Below are 21,267 nucleotides of genomic sequence, written 5' to 3'. Positions count from 1 at the left end.
ACAAGAAAACAAAATCAGAAACTACAAAGTCTAAGGCCTGGACAGGCAGAGATTTGCTATGAGGTCAGAAAATCAGTGAAGGAATTCAAATGACAAAGCACCTCTTACAGAATCCGCTGCTTCTTGAAAACCACACAGAACGCTGTGCCTTAACCCCTGCTGTGAATGTGGAGGTAAGTATCCTAAAGGACACACACTTAGCCCCTTGAAGGGTGCTACCGAGGTCTCAATGCTCTTCTTTATTTGCTATTGTATAATTATAGACAAAATGGAAAAGTCAAGAAGTATGCAGATCTTGATATAAAAAATGTTTCTCTAATGTAAGAACCAAGTTGGATTTATGCATTCATATTTATACAGCTCCTTAAAGATTCTTACATATGGTTTATTACTATTGACAATTTATAAAAATCCCTTTTATAAGGACATATTAAATTTAATAGGCTAAAGAGAGTCACAATGTTGCAGATTGTATACACAACAGTTGTGCATCTAACAAGAAAGAGGCCTTGAAAACTGTGTTTGTCTATAAACTACTGCCCTTTGGAAATAAAAGCTCCCTCGTGACCCCTGGGCTACTTTCCTGTGACACACAGTGCCACAAATATGGTGAAAATTAAGTACTAAACATAGTTTAAGATGAGTTTTGTATATTTGTCTCTATACAATCAGGAGAAAAAGAGATACAATTTGTATCAACAAAAGGTCATTTCTGGTTATTTGAGGCATTGCTCTTAGCTGCTTTGGTTCATACACATTTTACAAGGAGAGAAGAATGGCAATCCTTTCTTAGAAAGTAAAAAATACATACGCTAGCTTTAAAAAAGTCCCCCTACTGGGAGGAGCTTACAATTATTTTGAATTTTAAACACAAACATATTCCAGATGAATTGCAGCCGACAAGACGAATCTTGGACTTTCCCGCAAAACGGAAAGCTAATGGACACTGCAGTGCCATTGGTAGGAAGGTGAACTAATTGGTAGAAAGGCATCAGAATAGTCTAAGATTGTCAAATACCCTGATCTAGTCAAGGGGCAGATTTAGAAGGTCCACGAAGTTCACGGTATGAAGAGATGCTTGGGTGAGATACCAAGCGCCGCAGTGGCAACTGTCAGTTTCTATGGACCAACTTGATAGAAAATATCGTTACACTTTCTCAGTATACTGGGGAATGAGACAATTAGAGGGTAGGAGGAGTAGATGTAAAATTGTGGCTAAGCAAATACTGGGTCAGATGTACTATTGATCAACTTTCACAGAGAGAGAACGCTGGAAAGCAGCATGTAAGCCGTTGTCAAACCACCAGAAACAACCCTGACTACAGCCTCACGTTCAGAGTGTTTCACAGTAAGAAACATTTATAGGCAGTATTACACCTTCTCATGAAGAAACAAAAGGCCAAGGCCAGGCCTTCTCAACTCTCATGAAAAAGGACTGGAGAAGTTAGGAAGTTCCAGCTTCAGAAATTGGGAGCTGGTCATGGTTCAAAATGTTGAAATATACAGTGAATTCAGAAAGGAGGGCTCATTTAGTGCATCTTAAAACAAAACAAAACAAAACAATAAATGCCCTTCTAGAGGGCGCCGCAGCTACAAATGATTCTACCTAGAGGAAGATTCAAATTGTGCAAATGGTGCTGCCTGGCCCAAAAATCATACCTTCTTTAATAATGCATCTCATGATCTAATCCAGTGCACCCTCTTTGCTTGGATTTGAAGTGCATAACAGAACACTTCTCCTTTGGAAAACTGCTTTTTGCCACCTAGAAAATACCCTGGTTTGTTTTCCTAAAGAAATTCTGCTCTATTAACTACTGATCTTATTGCTCAAAGGGTGGGCAGCTACAGAGAGTAGCTTCTATGCCTATGCACTCCCCTTCACTACACTTTGTCCTGTAATGTTGAATATCGCTTAGTGCTATCCCTCCTGGGATAAGGGAAGTAGATTCTGCTAGTGAGTCCCTTGGTCCTGGTCCAGCTCTTCAGCACTTGTGTATCATATACATACTAAGCGTTGAACATGAGCTTATAGATGAGTTCCTCTATAGAAGGCTTCAGCCTGACCCCTAATTTGCTAAAGTGAAGAGACTTTCTGAAAGCTAAGAGTGGTTAATAAATGTGGTCAAGTGAAAGATGTAGAAGAAATACAGCTGCTTTACTCTGGGCCTTTAGAAAGCAAAATGTAAATGTTGCCATGTGATTTCACTTTCGACTCTAATTGAAACTATAAAATGTGACAAAATCAAGTTGTATTTGTGATCTATACAGATGTAAACTATAGTCTGTATAGAACTTACCATCTCATTATCACTATAGAAAAGTTGATACCGGAGATATAAACACATCTGAAACCAAATACATAAATTCATACATGCAGTAGAATTGCTAAGAGGAAGGTTCAATTATTTCTCTAGAAGCCTCAATATGACCCTATACTTGGTTAAAGATATTGAATGATCAGATATCCATGCAATAAAATCTTTTTACTTTTGATTTTAAATATGTCTATAAAAGAACCTTAAAGGTTAATTCACAATGCAATCTGATCCTCAGGTATTTGCTTTCTAAATTGGACAGATGATCCACACTTTATAATAGGGAATGTGTGACAGAAAAATCACAGGTGTGGTGGCATACACCTTCAATCCCAGGATTCTGTAGGCAGAGGATAGTGGCTCTCTGAGTTCAGGTCAGCCTGATCGACATAGCAAGTTTCAGGAAACCAGGGTTACAAGGTCTCAAAAACTGTCTCAAAAAATTAAAAAAAGAAAATTGAAAGAAAGGTATAGTAATGAGTTCCCTTGGGGTTTCTTGTGCACGTAGGCCTCCTGGGTTTTGTCCCCCATTATCTCCACACTTTGATGGGAAAGGGCATGGGACATTGGGCCAGAGAACCTAGGTGTGTGTCTTGCTGTCATTTGCAAGCATCACGCGTTGTTTCCTTTTCTATAAAATCGAATGTTACTGAGATCTACCTCACAGAGTTGTTATGTACTTAAAAGATAGAAGTACTCTAATTTGAAAAGCACAACACAAATTATTACTTACTAGAATTATAGTCTCAATGTATTAATAGTATTCATATTTATGTAAAGGAATAAGTCCTATGTCATGTCAACGTGCAGCCCTAAGCTTGGCAACAATCAAGGCTGCCAGTTGTTGAGCATCTGCTGTGTGGGGATTCTTCTCCATCACTGCGAGAACAATGTTAGAAGGGAAGATGTTGCAGAGGTTCTTGTACGTCTGATATTGATGCTCTGGTATCATATGCTCCCTAGAATCATTGCACATTCCAACCCAAGGATTCCTCCAAAGCTGCTCCATTTTTTCAGGCATGCTCCTTACCATGACTGGTTCATAACATGGTTGCATGAGGCTGTTACCTAAGGGGTAGGAGTGGTATCCGTAGGAGTCGGCTGTACAAGGCAATGGGTCCCAGCTAGCATGCTGTTCCCTGCACAGAGGAGGCCGCCTTTGCCTCATGGGGTTGCTGTCATAGAGGCGGGAGTCAGAAATGCTGTCCATCCGAGTCATCACCAGAGCACGGCCTGGCTGGGAGGGTCCCACGGGATGGATATTGGGAGGCATGGTGTAGTCTCCAGGACAGCTAGAGTGTGCTCCAGTTGCTGGATTCTGGGTATGCAGAGCTAAGTGAGGGACTGACTGCTTGTGAGGTGCTTGCTTGGAATCTTCTGAACCATAACTTTGAACTCTCGCTAAGGCTTCATGGTAACCATGGGAGAAAGGCTGAAGATGGTTATGGGATGCTGCGCGGTGCAGCTTCAAAGTGCCTTCAGGATGGGTATCAGCTACAGCCAAGTACAAGTTGTTGTAAGAGGAATAGTTGTCATTCCTGGTATGGCTCATGTGACTGTCGGTACATAGGCCAGGATTCCGAACATATACCCCTTGGTTTGCCTCAGCCATATAATATTCATGATTATGCATGTTGTTGATGCTCAGCTTGGAGAAGTCGCTTAACACTGAATAGTAGTCATGGTCCCCCATGGTCTCAAACTTTGGGTATTGCTCATTGTAGTTAATAGGGGTGCCATGGCTGTTGGTAACCAGGATAGGTGGATATTGCATGCTGACCATGTGTTCCAAAGAGGCCTTTTGATGGGGAAAATGGGAGGACCCTGGCACTGGGCTGCTGGCTGAACGGGTGTTGAGTGCACCCACTGCATGGCTTTTGGGGGGAGGGATTGTAGGGACACTTAAAGCGGTCACAAGTGAAGGGACAGAACTGGCCTCCGGTTTACGGGCAATGGACAGCCACTCCTCAGGCTCTACAGCCACAGACCGGATGCTGGGATCTGATTGGCGCTTGGAGGCCACACGTTTGATCTCTGAGGTTATCTCACCTTTGGCAGTAGACATCCTGTGCCACATTTGGCCAGGGTGTCTTCACTCATTATTTTCACTGTGGACAGTTTGGCACTGATGCGGAGCTCATCAGCCACCGAACGCTGGGGTTGGTTGGCCCGCTCCGGATGATAGTATTTGCACTTGTGGCCGTAGGTACATTTTTTGCCTGAAAAATAATGCCTTGGAGTAAGACTCTCTCTTTCATAGTGGTGTAACCCTCTGTGCCAGACATTGTCCTAAACAATCTGACCACTCAGGTTAGAGTTATACTGTTCGGGGTTAAAGCGGAAAATGAACTCTCCACAAAGATGAGAGACAGACAACACCAAGGAGTCACCACATACTGTGAAGGGAGAGGAAGTGAGTGGAAAGCTCCGGAGGAAACTGCAGTGTAAGAGCTAAGAGCTGAGCTGTGGACTAGCCTCATTTTTCTGGTGATGGACAACTTTTCTTAGGCAAAATCTGTATGTTGAGGCAGCCTAGAGGAACAGAAAGCAGAATGATGCAGTGCAAGGAGCACAAATTTGGAAGCCAGTGAGAGCTAAGTTTCGATTCCAGCTATATCCTTTACGGTGTAACCTAGACAAGTAACTATTTCCTAAGGCTCATTTTTCTCTTTGGTAAACTAGTTTCATAACTGTGTCTATATTACAGGAGTATTGTAAAGATGAAATGAGACAACACACATGAATTGAGGAAAAAAAGCCACACCCCTCAACAAGTGATTATTCAACAAGCTCAAATATCCAAAATAGCGGAAATAGCTCATGTTGCATTGTTAGGCTCACAAACCTTGTAGCAGGGGTTTTGGTATGAGCACAATAATACTTAAGAAAGCTACAGTTTAAATATACAAATGAGAAACAGTGGAAGCAACAGAAGTACAAATCAGAAGGAAAATGGTAGAGTGAGTTGATAGAAGGCATAGTCACCTGCCTAAGAAATATGATCTTGTTTGGGGTCGACCCTTGGAAATTGCCCCTTCTACTTTGTAGGCTATATAGTTTCTGCATGTCCTTACTCCTGGCAACATCACTCAGGGCTTAGGCATCTAGAGCACATTTTAACAAACGACAACTTGGTTTGTTAACAAGTGACAACTATTTCCCAACTTCAAGTCTAGTTACCCTTTCCTTGTGAAGTTTCTAGGGTGGTTCTTTGTGCACCTAACAGAGTACATAAAGACACAGATTTTCACTCATGGAAAGTGGACACGCCAAGATTTCTCACTTGAAATAGAAATCTGAAAAGGAAAATTACTCAAAGAATCTGTGGGCTTCCCTTAGTACAGAACTTAATTCTATCCAGAAGTACTTACCATAAGGACACGGTTGCTTTTTATGCTCAGGAACCACAGGTCTCTTTCTTAAGAAATTCTCAAGGCTTGGACCATGGCGTCCAAGAGGATCATCTGGTGGCATAAACCTGAAAGTAAGCCAACACAAGGTGAATGTATGTCTTGCTGTCCCTACCACCGTTTATAAGAGTTCAGGCTTTCCTTCTCTCTTGCCTACACTGCAGTCATAGCATTCTAATTGTGCTTTCCAGCTTCCATCTCTCTTCTGTTAACATAGCATTTCTTCCCTTTGTTTCTAATTGATCACCCAGAAAGGATTATTTCCTTGTGCACCATTTTTTCATAGACTATATACAGCAGTCATACTGGCATGAATGTTGGTTTCCCCAGTATACCAGCCACTTTCATACCTTTATAGATTTGTTCATAGTGTTCTTTTCACATGTCATACCCAGCAGCCCTCTTTATGCTGTAAAAATTCACTTCAAAAGACAAAGCAACTTCTAACATCCTGTCATTATTTTCTCTCTACCCTATCTCTACCTTTCTTCTTATATACTTTGAGCCCCTTGATGGTGAGTCCTGCTTCCTATTCAGTCTTTTATCTTTAGAGCAAACCAGCACAATTCGTGGTATACAGTGTCTGATACGTTTATTGAAGTGTAATGCATTACTACCAGTAATTTGTACACAACGGTGTAGAAAGAAACTCACTTATCATTCACAAAAGAATACATCAGCAACCGTTCCTCTATAAACTTCTTCCATTCTGGCTTTTCAACTTGAAGGTCTCGGTAGTTATCATTGGACACAATGATGCCATCAGAATCAAAAGCCAATTTGACTATGAACCGATCATCATAGCAGACCACCCTTCGGCCTTGGACTCTTCGGGATGGCGTGAAGACGAGAATCTTTTCCTTCTCCAGTTTACGTAGAATATCTTGATCTATCAAAATATGTTTATGCCACATAGTAGAAATCATCTTTGGAAATGAACTGTGCTATTCCCATATTATCCAAACAAGAGTTAGTACTAGATAAAGGATTTTTTTTTTAAGGGTTTAATTTGCTGCTATCTTCATGTACACCAGAAGAGGGCAGCAGATCCCATTACAGATGATTGAGAGCCACAGCACATTTTTTAATTTTTTAGGTATATTTATTTTGTGTGTATGAGTGTTCTACTTGCATGTATACCTCGTGCCAAAGGGGACATCAGATCCCACTATAGATTGTTGTGAGCTACCTACCATGTGGTTGCTGGGATTTGAACTCAGGACCTCTGGAAGAGTAGTCAGTGCTCTTAACTGCTGGGCCATCTCTCCAGCCCAAGGATTTATTTTTAATTGGAGAACAAGTGTGCTAATTTTCTGGCTGAGACATTAAATAGAATTGTGTGATCTTTGATAAGCCATCTTCTCTTTTACACTTTAGTTTTTCTTTCGGTAAAACAAATAAGAAAACCAAAAAACAACCCTAGATTCCGACACATGTAATTTAAAAAAATACTATTACAAAGAGTAAGAACTAACACATGGTACAACATTCCTTTTTGTTTTTGTTTTTGTTTTAAGACAGTCTTACTATGCAGCCCAGGCTCTCCTGGGGTTTCAGATTTTTCTATCTTAATGGTCTAAGAGCTGGGATAACACGTGAGTGCCAAGCTTACTCTAGTATTCTTGATATTTGTTTTGCTCTTTGTCTGGAGCATCAGATTTTCCCCGCTGTGGTGCGGAGGTGGAAACCCAAACTCAAAAGCATAGTAGGCAAGTGTTCTACCACTGATCCACATCTTCGTCCCTAGCCTGGCTTCTTGACTGTTTAAGTTCAGAAATAGCAAAGGCTGTGTCTGTCAGGAGAGCAAGCCATCACTCGTGAAGACTTTTGTTTTTTATTTTTACCTGAAAGAAAGACAAAACTAAGGTAGGACAACAAGCTATAGCATTTAAGTAGTTGTGCGGTGTGCGCATGGGGGTGCGATCATGTGTGTGTGTGTGTGTGTGTGTGTGTGTGTGTGTGCGCGCGCGCGCGCGCGCGCGCACGTGTGGGTGTGAGTTCTCTTTCCACCATTTGGTTCCCAGCGATTAAAATCAGGTTTTCAGACTTGGCAGTAAGTGCCTTTACCTGCTGAGTCATCTTGCTGACTATTTTGGACGCACTTGTTTTTTTTTTTTGTTTTTTTTTTTTTTTTCCGAGCTGGGGACCGAACCCAGGGCCTTGCGCTTCCTAGGCAAGCGCTCTACCACTGAGCTGAAATCCCAACCCGACGCAATTGTTTAGGGGAGAGAAAACTTGCTTCCTGGGGATTGAAGAGCACTGAGATCAACTCTCACACTGGGGCTTGGGCCTGCTCTGCAGATACAGACAGCTCAGGACAGAACTTAAGCACCCACTCACGGTACTTTCTGAGTAGTGACGTCAGGAATGAGATGGTGGTAATCAGGAGACTGAGATCTGTATGTTCTTCAGTGCTATACAGAGCACATCTTCCGTGTATGGGCAATGTAGTGACTGAGCTACCAGCACGAGGTGCACAGCACAATTCCTGTGACGTTTAGGCACCTTTATTTTCATGAACCCCTTTCCCCATAAAGGCCTCTTTAAAAGTTAATTTTAGAACTGCGCTAATATAAAGATAAGCATAACCCAGCTAAGTGTGTCATTGCACATTTATTGTCTATTTTTTCTTATGCAAAAGGAACGAAGTGAAAACATCTTTTTAGAGCTTTTTAAACACTAGGATCATCCCTAGGTTCTGAGCCTCTTTGTCTCAGACACTAATTGGATTTTCCTGTCTAGGGACTTTTTCTCCTCTCTGTTCTCCCTAACTTGAAAACCCCACAGTTGTTTCTCTGATACAAAAATAAGATTGCCTGTATATCATGTAACCTTTAATTTCTTGAAAAAATCAGTTATATTCATAACCATACTTGTTCCCTACTGTCTGAAATCTATGCTCAAACAGGCTGTCCTGTTACTCACTATAAAGTGCAGGTTAGCCTCAAACTCGCCATGCTCTTGCCTAAGTCTATTGAGTACTGGGATTGCAGGAGTGTGCAGATGTCCATAAAAATAATGTTCTTTTTCACAACTATATGATCTGTAGTTTTCCAAATGTAAATTTTTATTTAACTATCACATACCACAAAACAAGGATTGTTTCACATGGATCACTTTATAAAAAAATGCACTCACTAAAAGACATTTTAAGCATACTTAACTTAGAAAAGCAATTATCTAAGTTGGGACCATCTGCCTCTCTCCAAACTAGCTTTTTAGCTTTGACTGTCGAGGAAAAGTTTTTGGGTTTTTGTTTTTTAATTTAAAATAATACCTGTAATCGGCGCATCAGGGCGGGATTGCTCCTTTCTCCATGCTGGTACAAATACAGTGATGTCTTTATGGCCTTTGTCTAGAAACCAATCCACCGCGAGCTGTATTCCTCTGCAGGAGAATTCTTCTTTATTCCCATGGCTTCAGAAACATTAGAGGGCAAGAGACAAAAGGTTAATAATGACAGCAAAAAGAAACTCTTTACCAGTGCGCTTCTCCGTGCTGGGATTAGTGACAGATGTTTTCATTTCTTTTCTCATGCATTTTTTTTTTTGCACTATATAGCTCAGACTACTGGCTTAAAATTCACTATCTAGAGCCTGGCTTCCAGCTTTTGGTGAAGCTCTTGCATCATTCTCCCAAGTACAGAGATTAAAAAGTACTAACATCATTCCTGACTAACATTTTTTGATGATGCCAAACATATACATATATGTATACATACATACATACATTTTATATATATATGTGTATATATATATATATGCAGATAATTAAACTCAGGACCATCACAAGCTTACTATTAAGTCACATCTCTAGGTCAAAAATACTTTTTAAAAGAGAAAACTGTATTCTTTTTATTTCACTGTTGTATTACAAATTTCCAAGGGCGATTAATAACAACTCACAACTTAGAGCAGGCTACAACTACTATTAGCTTCACTTCCTCCTTTCTATTTCTGTTGCCACCTTTACTCAAAGATGTGGGTGTTCATAACAGATTGAAAAAGAAGGGTACTTTTCAGATGATTAGGAAAGTTTATATGGAACATAGTTGATGTTCAGCTTAAACACATATGCATGATCGCACGCACTCATGCACACCACTCTATTGTTAAATTCATGGCCTTACAAATGTTAGAGAAGCCTCTTCTGTGACATACTCCCAGTCATTAAGCACATATATTAAATTTAAAATGACAGTGAAAATGACAAAATAAATATGCTCTTCTTCTATGCCTAAAATTTCCTCCAAAGTCAAGCATTTCTTTTATAATCAGAACATGATGCCCTAAGAAAAAAAATTATTTCCACACACACTGTGTAATTTTAAAAATCCAGGAGGGATTGGAGAGATGGCTCAGAGGTTAAGAGCACTGACTGCTCTTCCAGAGGTCCTGAGTTCAATCCCCAGCAACCACATGGTGGCTCACAACCATCTGTGATGAGATCTGATGCCCTCTTCTGGTGTGTCTGAAGACAGCTACGGTTTATTTTATACATATAAAATAAACTTTTTTTTTAAACCCAGGAGGTGGAGGGCAAAAGCCAGCCTCATGAGTCAGGCATCACTACAACGAACAAGTATGTGAGGTGTGGTAATTGCGCTGTGAAGAAAGGCAGAACTAGAGACAGAAAGGCCGTGATGAGAGAGAGGCCTGAGGTCGACAGCTGCCCAGTTAGAATCAGCTGGGCTGGGTACAGCAGTCCTGAGCTCATGCAGAAGCAGACTCAGCCCCCAAACATGCCACCCAGCTGTGGGATTGTCCTGGTTCTGGGCAACGATGGAGGCCAAGATAAGGGATGGTTCACTTCCTGGATTGGACCTCTGCAAAGGACCACTATGGTCCATGATACTACATACTCGAGATCATGTTCATGTCTAAGATCCATACTCTGCCCCAGGCCGTGATAAAGCCTGTGATCCATGTGGTTGTACGTGATCTGTGCTGCTGACTGAAGCCTTGGGCTTTGCTGCTTGTGCTGGGAGTCATGCTGATGTGAGTGGCCTGTGTAGCCGTCTGAGGCCATGTTGAGGTCCATAGTCTATGCTGCCACTGAGGGGTCAATGGTATATATAGCTGAGAGCCTTGTTTGAAGCCTGTGGCTCCTGTTACATGCAAGGCCATGAGGAGATCCATGGTCATTGCTACAGCCAGAAGCTGAGTTGTTGTCCCTGGGCCATGCTGCCACAGGAGGCTATATTGGTGTCCGTGGTCCTTCTGCAGCTGGGGGTAGTGTTCCTGGTCTGTGCTTTTGCCAGAAACCATGTGGAAGTCCATGATCTGAGCTGCTCTTACCGTAATGAACAAGGAAGCTACTTTTGCAGTGATATTGATGACTGCAGATCCATAGTTGAGGAAGAGGGATGGAGAAGGCTTTTGTGACAACCCTTCCCCCTTCCTCCTTCCCCCTCCCCGCAAAGTAAGGGCCTAAACAGCAAGCGTTGAAGAGAACTCTTAAAAAGTGTGACAAGGATGCTGAAGTGTATCTGTCCCTAATTGATGGCTTATGGCAGGTGTGTGGGAGGGGAAGGACTCGGTTCTATTTAAGGGGCAGGCCACTGAGAGTTTGACCGTGCTCCAGTGAGAATCTAGATAACACAAATTAGACTTCTGTTGTTTTTACTTTAGGGGAGTCACAATGGAGGGGGCAGACATGAAAGGACTGAGAAATGAGCATGACTGGGGTATGTCATATGAAATTCCCAAAGAATCAATAAAAACCTTTATGAAAAAAATCCAAACTATATCTTTATAGTACACTATGCAGTAATTTTGCCACTTCTGGCTTTGTGGTAATTGATACAGCATTAGGTTTTTATGTAATTGATTTTATGTATATTTTATATGTTATATAATTTAATGTTGCTGTTACAGCAATTTATTTTCTACTCACTGAATGGTATTAGGGTTTGATCCTTCATGGGTAGTAGGATAATAAACACTATAAACACTGAGGACGTTTGCAAAAGCATAGGACATCATTATTCCATGTTCATTAAAATTTTTACAATGTAACTATATATATATATATATATCAAAGTGACAACATTTAGAGGAGCAAGAGTGTGTCCCCCAGCACTTGAGGGCCTGAGATAAATGGTTAAGTTGTAGGTTCATTGTGCCACCCTAGTGGGAGAAGCAATTAAAGAATTCATTCAAATAACTACTTTTGGCCTCCACATACACCTGCATGGGCAAGAGCACCCACATACACACATCACAACACATACACGTGAAGGAACCAGTTGAGTACGGGAAGAGGTATAGGGAAGGGCGGGCAATGATCAATCAGAAAAAATACGAAAGAGGAATACAGACACATATGTATAATGATACCATGAAGATGAAACACGATTTCTGTAAAGAATGTCATTAGAGTGTTGCTGGGGAAAATAATGAATTTGTAAATCACTTTCAATAATATAGCCTTTTCATAGTACCAGTTTTGCTGATCCAAGAAGTTATGTATTTCCATCATCTAGCATCTTCCATTTTTTTCAGTTTTGAAAGTTGACTACAGAGTTCTATCACTTTCATGGTTATATGTACTTATATCTAAGTTACTTTGAGAACTACTGTAAATGAAATTATTTTACCTATTTCTTTTTCTGTACATTGGTTAAATAGAAAAGCTACTGATTTTTGTGTGTTGATGCTGTACACTGGTTTCTGAAATAATTTGTCAGACCTAAGAATTATCCAATAGTCTATAGAGTGTCTGTCTCTGTCTGTCTGTCTGTCTGTCTGTCTCTCTCACATACACACACACTATATTATATATTTATATTAATTATCAAATCAATTATACATATATCTTTGCTATTTGTCACTGCTTTCCCCCCATACTAATTTCTCTAGCTAAGGTTTAATAAAAATGAAGAAAGTCTATACACTTGTTATTGATTTTATAGGAAACCATTTTAGTATTTCTCCTATTTACTATAAACTTTACTACAGATTTGTGTATACACGTTATGATGTTGAGGTACTATCATTTTCTAGTTTCAGGTCTTTTTCTCATGATAAAAGTACAGAAGTGCATCAAAAGCCCTTTCTTCCTCCTCAGATGATCCTATCTAATTTCTGTCCCTGAGTCTATGTATATGCTGTATTGCATTTACTTTTATCTTATTTCAAGGTCTGATCATTTATTTGTTACTCTTAAAGACTCTTATTTTTGAGACAATCAGAAAAAATTGCAGATGCATAGTTGAGAAGGAGGACATGGAAGGCTTCTGTGATAACCCTTCCCACCGTCCCCTCCAAGCTAACAGTCTAACCAGCAACAGAAATACAAGATCTCAGTCAGGACAGCCTATGTCTCTTGGCAGTTTTCTCTTAGCATTTTTTTTTTTTTTTTTGCTTTCTCCATTCTATTTGGCCAAAACTTTAGCATATGCTGCGGCCTCCTCCTTATTTTTCCTACTGTACTGTTCCTTCAGAGGAATATGCCAGGTTTTTTTTTTTTTTTGCTAGACAACTGGAGAAGTAACAAGAATCTGATTCATGTGTGCTTTGGTCCTATGATTCTAACATTGCAGTGCTAACTCTGGGGGCACAATCGTATTTGTCCAGATCTCTCTCTCTCTCTCTCTCTCTCTCTCTCTCTCTCCCTCTGTGTGTGTGTGTGTGTGTGTGTGTGTGTAGTTATGATGCAGATGTTTCATTTAGGTCCTGCCTCTAATTCCACAGTCTCTAATTCTTGCTCCTTGATCAGTTGTGTTTCTGTGTTAATCATCATGTACTGAAAAGAGAAGCTTCTCTGATGAGGTTGGACTACATACTCACCTATGGGTATAATGAGAAATCATTAGGAGTCAGTTTATCATTATGTTCATTTAGAAAAGTAATAATAGTGAGTCCTCTTCTATGATCTATGACCTGTCTAGCTATAGATTCTAAGCCCCAATAACAGTGCAAGAAATGGGTTTCAACTTGTGAAGTAGGCCTTAAATCCAAGTGGAAAGTGGTTAGTTACTCTTATAACATTTCTGGCTCTGGTGAACATGTCTTGCCAGGTCATTTTTGTAGCTAGCAGAGTACACAATGAGTAAGGCTGATGATTACTTTTCTGTTGCGGTAACTTGCATAGTCCCTTCTAGTACTATGAAAAGTAGCCAGTATAGATGAAGCTTCCTGATTAGTAACAGCTTGACTTTTCCATGTTTAATGACTCAGATGTATATGGCATTTTTAGCGATAGGATCTTGCCACCAAGTTTTGGAAGGTAACCAAAAGCACTGGCAATAATTTGTATGTATTGTTTGGGACTTCTTGAGAATTCGCTTGATAACAACTCGTAAAAAAAGTAACTCATTCTGATCACTGGGCTTTTTATGTGCTATCCAGTGGTGTCTAATAGGGACATTGTTGCCCTGTTATGAGATAAACACTTCGAACTTTTTATATATGTGTATGTGCAGATTTTAGGGGGATTCTACCATAGAAGGTCTCCATAGAATTTTTTGAAATGTCTTTAGTGTTAGGTATTGTCTTAGTTGGGGTTCTATTACTGTGAAAAGACACCATGACCACGGTAACTCTTAGAAAAGAATGGATTTAATTGGGGCCAGCTTACAGTTCAGAGTTTTAGTCTATTATCATCATGGCAGGAAGCATGGTGGCACATTGGCAGACATGGTGCTGGAGAGGTAGTTGAGAGTTCTACATCCCTATGAGCAGGAAGCAGGAAAAGACAGTGGCACTGGGCCTGGTTTGAGCATCTGACATCTCAAAGTTCATCTCCCAGTGACCCACTTCTTCCAACAAGGCCACACCTCTTAATAGTGCTACTTCCTCTGAGCCTGTTGGGGGCCTCTTTTTATTCAAGCCACGACAGTTATCTCTTCCATTTCCCTAATTTATTCCACTAAAAGCTTTTGTGCCATTATCCCCCCCTTAACTCTTTACACCACTGGGTTCTCTCTCCCCTCCCCTGAAATTACCCTTGCTGTGGTCCTTTACTAATTTCCTGACTTCTATGGTTCTAAATGGAACACACATGTGATTTAAGGTTAATATACACAAGTGAGGTATAACATATGTGATGCTTGATGTCTTGCTTTCTGGTTCTGGGTTTCTTCACTCAGAACGAATGTTTCCAGCTCTATCCATTTAGCCAACTGTATTGGGGACTTTTGTCAACTTGACATAAATAAGTAGAGTTGTCTGGGAAGCAGGAACCTCAGTCAAGAAAATGCCTCCACCAGCACAGCCTATAGGCAAAACTGTAGGTCAATTCTTGATTAGTGGTCACTATGGGAGGATTTAGCCACCTGCAGGCAGTGTCACCCTGGGATGTATAAGAAAGCAAACCAAGTAAGCTATGTGGAGCAAGCCAGTAAGCAGCATTTCTCCCTTATCTCTGCCTCAATTCTTGTTTTCCGGTTCCTGATCTGATTCAGTTCCTGCCTTGGCTTTCTTCAATGATGAATCTGATCCTGATCTATAAACCAAATAAGCTCTTTCCTGCTCAAGTTTCTTTCAGTCATGGTCTTTATCACAGCAATAAAAGGCAAACTAGAACACATATGACTCTCAAAGTTACATTTTTCTTAGTTGCTGAATAATGTTCTACCGTGTAAATATATCAATATACCACATTTTCATTATTCATTCTTCAGTTAATGCACATCAAAACTGTTTCCATTTCCTTGATATTGTGAATAAAGAAACAGAACTGATGTGCAGGTATCACTAGAGAGATATGTGACCAAAAGTAGTATAGCTCCATCATGTAGCCTTTTGAGGAACCTCCAAATTGATTTCCAGTGAGGCTTCACCAGTGTGTACTATCAGCAGCGAGTAAGTCTTGCTCTTTCCCCACATACATATCATAATCTGTCATCATTTGTTTTCTGGATCTTAGCTATTTTGTTTGGGGTAACATAAAAATCTCAAAGTTTTATGTTTCATTTACCTGATGGTCAGGGATGTTGAAATTTATTTAAACATTTCTCGACCATTTATAATTCGTCAGTTGAGAGATGTCTGTAAGGTTCTCTGATCGTTTTTGAAATGTGTGTGTGCACGCGTGCCTGTCACAAGTGTGTAGATGCCTGAGAAGGCCAGAGGCATCAGATCCTCTGCACATGGAGTTACAGGTTTCTGTGAGTCACTTGACATAGGTACTGGGAACTGAACTCTCATTCCTAGAAGAGTAATATGTGCTCTTAACCACTGAACTGTCTTTCCAGCCCCATGCCCCACTTTTTCCTATTATTTATTCACTTTACATTCCAATTGCAGCCCCCTCTCACCCTGGTCCCCCCTCCATACAGCCCCTCCCTCATACCTCTCCCCTTTACCTCTGAGAAAAGGGAGCTCCTCCTGGGTACCAACCCACCCTGCCACATTGAGTCACTGCAGGACTAGCATCCTCTCTCACTGAGGCCAGACAAGGCAGCCCAGTTAGGGGGATGTGATGCACAGGCAGACAACAAAGCAAGGGACAGTCCCTGCTTGTTGGTGGGGGACCTGCTGCACATCTGCTACATATGTGCAGGGGGCCTAGGTCCATCCCATGCTTGCTTTTGGTTAGTGGTTCAGTCTCTGGGAACTGGTAGATTGCATTTGATAAGATGGTTATTCTCCCAATATTAGCTTTACCAATCCATGAGCGTGAGATGTCTTTCCAATTTATCCTTTCAATGGTGTTTTCACTGCCTTTACTTATTGATTACATTTATTCCATTAGATATTTTGAGAGTATTGTGAGTGGAATTGCTTTGCTTGTTTATTTCTTGAAATGCTTGCCACTTGTGTATTCTTTGTAGTTTTGTATTTTTATGATTGTGCTTGTCAGCTATAGGATATTTCTGGTAGAATTTTTAGCTTCTTCTATATAGAGAGTCATACTGTCTTCAAATAAGAATAGTTTGAGTTTTTTTCATAGCCTTGGTCTCCTTCATTTGCCTTACTGCCATAGATCAGATTCCTGTCACTATTTTGAATAGGCAGAGGAAGAGCCAACATCTTTGTCTAGTTCCTAATTTTAGTGAAAATGTTTAGATTTTTTCCCCTTCATTTAGCAAGATAATGGCTGTGGGCTTTTTTGTTTGTTGTGGCTGTCATATTAAGATATGTCCTCTCTATCTCTAAATCTTCTAGGATTTTTATCATGTTGTTGAAGTCTGTCAAAGGGCATTTCTGCATCTAGTGAGATGATCATGTGGTTAAATCAATTTATGTAGTGAATTCTATATGCTGAACCATTTACGCATCTCTGCACTGAAGCCAACTTGATCCTACAGGATAATCTTGTTGAAGTGTTCTTAAATTTTGTTTTCAAATCATTTTATTGAAAGAACTTTCATTCATGTTTATCAGAGACATTGGCTTATAATTTTCATTTTTGTTTGTTGAGTCTTTTTCTGGTTTTGGTATCTGGATGATGTTGGCTCCATAAAATGAACTGGAAAGTGTTTCGTCACTTTCAACTTAATTAGAATTGAATCACTTCTACCCTCCTTTTCTCTTTTCAGTCCCTCCCAGCTATTCTCCCTTGAATTCCACCTGTCCCACCCAATTCTCATGTTGATAACTTTTTTCCATTGATTATATCTATTATATATGTGTATGCACATATATTTATATGCATTTATGAATATATATTTATTCATATATAAATTTAACTTCCTGAGTCTGTTTATGTTGTTTGTGTGTACACAATTTCAAGGCTGACTGCTCTGCATTTAACAGCCAATACAAGAGTTCATCCCTGGGATGAGCTAATTTTTATTCTTCCAGCAATTACTAGTAGCCAATAGCTCTTTGTCTAGAAATGAGAAACCTCAAAAATTTCCCCCTATCATGTCAATATATTGCTATTGTTCTGGTTTGTAAATGCAGTCATGTCTAGGAGAGACTTTCCCAGTACATCTCTGGACTTGACTCACAATCTTTCTGCCTTCTCTTCTGTGGTGTTCCCTGAGCCATAGATTCAGGATATGTGATATAGATCTACCTATTGACCATGTGCTGCCCAAGATCCATTGATCTCTACATTGTACCACTACTTTGTTAGTTAACTTCTGACTACACTTTAAATCTTATCCTTAATCTTTATCCTTATACCCTCAGATAACTGGAGCTACCACTACTCATCAAACATTCTTTTCTCTCTAGCAAATGGAGACCATTAGAGAAAGCCACAACTAGACATAAGGCAGTCATTTCTTAAAGTTTTTGAGATTATGATAAGCTCTTGATATTTACTTTTTGTGGATATTATTTTAATTTTTAATTCCTTCTTCTATATATATATACATCATGACCATAATTTCCATACCCTCTTCTTTTCCTAGTTCCTTTTCCTCCTTATACTCCCCCATCCACTCCTCCTCTTCCTTTCCCTTTAGAAAAGGGCAGGCCTCCCAGGAATATTAACCAAACATGGCATATCAAGTTGCAGTGAGACTAGGCATCTCCCCTCATATTAAGGCTGGACAAGGGAACACAGTAAGAGGAAAAGGTCCCAAAAGCAGGCAAAAAAGTCAGAGGCAGCCTCTACTTCCACTGTTAGAAGTCCCACATGAAGACCAAGCTGTACAACTGTAATATATGTGCAGAGGATGTAGGTCAGACTCATGCAGGCTCCCTGTGAGCCCAGGTTATTTGATCTTGTGTGTTTTGTGTGGTAGCCTTGACCACTCTGCCTTCTACAATCCTTTCTCCCCCTCTTCAGCCGGATTCCCTGAGCTAAGCCTAATGTTTGGCTGTGAATCTCTGCATCTATTTCCATCAGTTGCTGGATGAAGCCTCTCTGATGACAACTGGGCTAGACACCAATCTAGAAGCATAGCAGAGTATCATCAGGAATCATTTCGTTGACTATTTTTTGTTTTGTTTTGATTTTGCCATTCCTTTTGGTTTGGAAATTCTACAGAAGCTTTTACGTTTCACATGGTTTTGTGGGTTTTATTTGTTCTTGATTTTATAGGGCCTTCAGATGCATCAATTTGAGGCTTATTTTTCTCCTCATGGTGGCACTCATGGATATAAACTTTCCTGAGAACTCCCTTCATTGTGTTCCATAGACTTTGCTGTACTTGACTTTTTAACCTTTCCTTCTTTATTTTACCCTTGGTTCTGTTTTCATTCAGTGGTGCTGTTTAGTTTGAGTTCATGGATTCCACTGCAGTTTCTTTAGCTTTAGTCATGTTATAATCAGATACAATGCTGGATAGAACTCTAAATTACTCATATTTGTTGATTTTGTTTTGTGTTGGGGGAAGTTTCATTGGCTGCTGGGATGCATATGGATTCTTTGGTACTTGAACAGAATATTCTATAAATATCTGTTAGTTCTGTTTGATTCATGATGTCATTTAATTCACAGATTTTTTTTTCTGTTTAGCTTATTTGCAGATGACAAGTAATAGAATTCCTAGCACTGAAATAAACCACTATTATCCAAAGCAATTTGGGAGGAAAGGGTTTACTTCAGCTTACAGCTTGTAAAGTCCATCATCTAAGGAAGTTAGGGAAGAAACTCAAGGTTGAAATTTGGAGGCAGAAACTGACACTGAGGCTATGAAGGAATTATGGTTACAGCCTTCCTCTCCATGGCTTACTTGCTCGGCACTCAGAACTACTAGCCCAGAGATGTCACTGGGCACAGTGGACTGATCCACATGAATCATTGATTTTTAAAAAAGCCCCATAGGCTTGCCCAATCTCAATCTGATGGGAACATTTTCTCAATTGAAGTTTCCTCTTCCAAAATGACTCTAGCTTATGTCAATTTGATAAGAACCAGACAGCACAACCTCTTACTTAGAGTTTATACTGCTGTGACAAAACATGACCAAAAAGCAAGTTGAGAGAAAATGGTTTCTTCAGCTTACACTTCCACATAGCTGTTCATCATCAAAGGAAGTCAGGACAGAAACTCAAATGGGGTGGGATCCTAGAGGCAGGAGCTGATGCAGGGGCCATGGAGGGCTGCCTACTGGATTACTCAATCTGCTTTCTTATAGAACCCATGATACCAGCCCAGGGATGGCACTATGCACAATAGGAGTTCTCCCATTGATCACTAGTTGAGTAAATGCCTTACTGAGGCTTCTTTCTCTGTGACGACTTTAGCTTGCGTCAACTTGATACACAAAACTAACCAGTACAACCTGTTTCTCAGAATGTTTCTGGTTTCCTCTTAAAGATTCTAAGTTTCAGACCTTAATTTAATGCCACTGATACATTTTGAATTAATTTTTGTAAATGATGTCATACAGAGATATGGTTTCATTCTCTATATAGATGCCCAGCTTTCCCAACATAATTTGAGAGGATATCTTTTCTCCAATGTGTAATTTTTTTATATCGATTTGTAAATAATCAGGTGGCTATAGCAACACAATGTACTTCTTGGTCCTTTATGCTTTACACTGGTCTATGGTTTTATGCCAGCACCTTGCTCTATTTGCTACTATGGCCCTATCAATTTTTATATCAAGGATATGATTACTTTTGCTCACAAATACTTTGATTATTCGGGTCTTTTGTACTTACTTATGAATTTTATATATTACTTTTCTATTTATGCAAGGAATGCCATTGAAATCTGAATGAGATTGCATTCAATCCTTTGATGCCAGTATCTTCACAATATTAAATCTGCTATTCATGAGCATGGGAGGTCTTTTGTTCTTATAGTGTTTTCTTCAGTTTCTTCCATCAGTGTTCTAAATTTTTAATTGCACATTTAGTGTTTTTATTATTATTTGGTGGGAGTGTTGTTCTTTTACATTCCAACCTATTTGGTGTTCTGCAAACTTCATAAATGCTTATAGGCATTTCTTTCTTTAGATGGGGGAAGTTTTCTTCAATGATTCTGTTGATAATATTTTCTGGTCCTTGGAGCTGGAACTCTTCGCCTTCTTGTATTCCTATTATTCTTAGGTTTGGCCTTTTCATGGTGTCCAAGATTCCTTGAATGTTTTGTGTCATGAAATTTTTAGATTAACATTTTCTTTGACAAATGTATCAACTTATTCTACGGTATCTTCGACCATAAAAGGATGCTTGTGTTTGTCGTTCCTGTTCTCTTTCCTAGGTTTTCCATCTCAGGATCCCCTCAGTTTGAGTTTTTTTACAGTTCCTATTTCCATTTTCAAGTCTTAAACAGTTTTATTCATTTCCTTCATTTGTTTGATAGTATTTTCCTGTATTTATTTAATATATTTATTTATTTCCTCTCTAAAGGCCTCTATCATCTTTATAAGATTGGATGTAAGGCCATCTCCTTGTGCTCTGGCTGTGCGAGGATATCTGGGGCTTACTGTAGTAGGACGCCTGGATCCAGGTGGTGCCAGTTTGCCCTTGTTGATCAACAGAATAGAATTGAAGACCCAGAAATAAACCCATATGCTACAGACACATGACTTTTGACAAAGAAGCCAACACTATACAATAGGGAAAAAAAGAAAGCACCTTCAACAAATGGTGTTTCTAATTGTATGTCTATATGTAGAAGAATGAAAATAGGTCCACATTTGTCACCCTGCACAAACTTAAGTCCAAGAGGATCAAAGACCTCCA

General features: G+C 39.8%; 1 protein-coding gene across 1 annotated transcript in view; it reads right to left on the bottom strand.

The window, feature by feature from the left end:
• Positions 1-1,912: 1,912 nt before the first annotated feature.
• Zc3h12b (zinc finger CCCH-type containing 12B) overlaps positions 1,913-21,267 on the bottom strand; it is a 35,159-nt gene continuing 15,804 nt past the window's right edge. The window contains 5 exon segments of the mRNA XM_032890025.1: positions 1,913-4,379; positions 4,382-4,534; positions 5,687-5,793; positions 6,380-6,614; positions 9,003-9,142. Coding sequence (XP_032745916.1) covers positions 3,115-4,379; positions 4,382-4,534; positions 5,687-5,793; positions 6,380-6,614; positions 9,003-9,142 — 1,900 coding nt within the window. The 3' untranslated portion in view covers positions 1,913-3,114.

Source organism: Rattus rattus, chromosome X, assembly GCF_011064425.1.
Source record: "Rattus rattus isolate New Zealand chromosome X, Rrattus_CSIRO_v1, whole genome shotgun sequence".
In the NCBI taxonomy this organism is placed as follows: domain Eukaryota; kingdom Metazoa; phylum Chordata; class Mammalia; order Rodentia; family Muridae; genus Rattus; species Rattus rattus.
This window is presented reverse-complemented; position numbering and strand designations above follow the sequence as displayed.